This window comes from Tinamus guttatus, unplaced genomic scaffold, assembly GCF_059628265.1.
Source record: "Tinamus guttatus ecotype Peru unplaced genomic scaffold, ASM5962826v1 Tinamus_guttatus_pri_ptg000068l, whole genome shotgun sequence".
Taxonomy (NCBI): Eukaryota; Metazoa; Chordata; class Aves; order Tinamiformes; family Tinamidae; genus Tinamus; species Tinamus guttatus.
The window spans coordinates 264,795-266,716 of record NW_028288602.1 but is presented as its reverse complement, the minus strand read 5'-3'; the positions used below and the strand labels follow the sequence as shown (position 1 = coordinate 266,716).

General features: G+C 48.8%; 1 protein-coding gene across 1 annotated transcript; it reads right to left on the bottom strand.

Moving 5' to 3' along the window:
• Positions 1–499: 499 nt before the first annotated feature.
• On the bottom strand, positions 500–1,525 carry LOC148595745 (olfactory receptor 14A16-like). Its single transcript, XM_088519729.1, has one exon. It carries the CDS (start codon positions 1,508–1,510, stop codon positions 500–502), a length of 1,011 nt encoding a protein of 336 aa, XP_088375855.1. The 5' UTR covers positions 1,511–1,525.
• Between the last annotated feature and the right edge of the window lie 397 nt (positions 1,526–1,922).

Sequence of the window (1,922 nt, the reverse complement as noted above, 5' to 3'; positions counted from 1 at the left end):
TCTCCATGAGAACAGCTGTCTGACACTGTGCCTTAGTACGTAGGAGAGCTGTGCATGTGTAAATCCATGACCATTCAGCATCTCCACTATCCTTGGACTCTGATAGGTGAATTCCCAAACCAGCCCTTGGTCTCTGAAAGATCATTACATGATTCCGAGCTCTGTGTTGCTGAAGCCATGGAGAATCCAGTGCAGCAGGCCCTTGAGGGGTGCAAGTCCTTGGGCCTATTCTTGACACCAGCTTTGGAGGAAAAGCCCAGCTTTCATGCAATGTACTGATAGAAATTACTTTATTGCAGAGATACTGTTAGGGAGCCAGTCCTTGTCCAGCATTCGACACAATTGAGGGTATCAGGTGAGACAGAGCAGACACCGGAAAAAGGGGAATGAATACAAGTAGTTGTGTAGCAACACGATAACAATTATTATCACTAGTAAAACCATAATAAAAATAACATGAAGAAACAATGCTCAGTCCAGTTACGGGATACAGAAAGAGTCATTTGTGGAGAGATGTGGAAAAATTACCACTGCTTAGAAAGGTCCATGAAATCACTTTCCTAATGGCATCCTTGAGCTCCTTGTTCCTCATGCTGTAGATGAGGGGGTTCAGGGCTGGAGGCACCACCGAGTACAGAATGGACACAACCATATCTAGAAGTGGGGAGGAGATGGAGGGGGGCTTCAGGTAGGCAAATGCGCCTGTGCTGAGAAACAGGGAGACCACGGCCAGGTGCGGGAGGCACATGGAAAAGGCTTTGTGCCGGCCCTGCTCAGAGGGGATCCTCAGCACAGCTCTGAAGATCTGCACGTAGGACACCACAATGAAAGTGAAACACCCAAAGAATAAACAGGTACTAACAACAAGAAACCCAACTTCCCTGAGGTAGGAATCTGAGCAGGAGAGCTTGAGAATCTGGGGGATCTCACAGAAGAACTGCTCCACCACATTGCCTTGGCAGAGGGGTAGGGAAAATGTGTTCCCAGTGTGTAGGAGAGCATTGAGGAAACCACTGGCCCAGGCAGCTGCTGCCATTCTGACACAAGCTCTGCTGTCCAGGAGGGTCCCGTAGTGCAGGGGTCTGCAGATGGCAACGTAGCGGTCGTAGGCCATGACAGTGAGGAGATAAAACTCTGCGGAAAGTAAGAAAAATATGAAAAAGACCTGTGAAGTACATCCCAAGTAGGAAATTTCCCTGGTGTTGCTCAGGGAATTGTGCATGGATTTGGGGACAGTGATGGAGATGCAGCCAACATCAAGTAGGGAGAGGTTGAGGAGGAAGAAGTACATGGGGGTGTGGAGGCGGTGGTCACAGGCTACGGCTGTGATGATGAGGCCGTTGGCCAGGAGGGCAGCCAGGTAGATGGCCAGGAAGAGCCAGAAGTGCAAGAGCTGCAGCTCCCGCGTGTCTGAGAATGGCAGGAGGAGGAACTCATTGAGGGAGCTGCTGTTGGGCATTAGCTGCCTCCAGTTACGTGGGACTGTGCAAAGAGGTAAAGACAGTGACATGTCAGGAGAGACCTTTCTTATCAAAACTCTTTGACATTTTCACACCCTCTTCCACCTATGCAGACACAGATGCAGATGTACACACATGTTCCTTCTTGTCAATATCTTAGTTCAGCTCTCTGTCTGGAGTTCCAGCTCATACTGGCTGAGTGTTCCACGAGCAGCAGGAATCTCCATCTATGGGCTCCAGAGAGATCAGTTCTGGTATGATGTGTAAGGGCACTTCAACATTTTCACATTCATTTATGAGGCATTTTGACCATAAAAGCAATTACTTCATTTTTTTGGAGAGTCTGTGCTTTGTTTGTCTGCTCTGCAGGGCAGGAATACACACCCTTTCCTCTGCTCTCCATGTGAAGACTATTGAGACCTTAGAGACAAAAGCTCTCCTTGTGCCCTACCACAGTGCCAA

Bases quoted from the DNA above. Each gene is read 5' to 3' on its own strand.
- LOC148595745 (XM_088519729.1), bottom strand. From the start codon at position 1,510: ATGTCACTGTCTTTACCTCTTTGCACAGTCCCACGTAACTGGAGGCAG.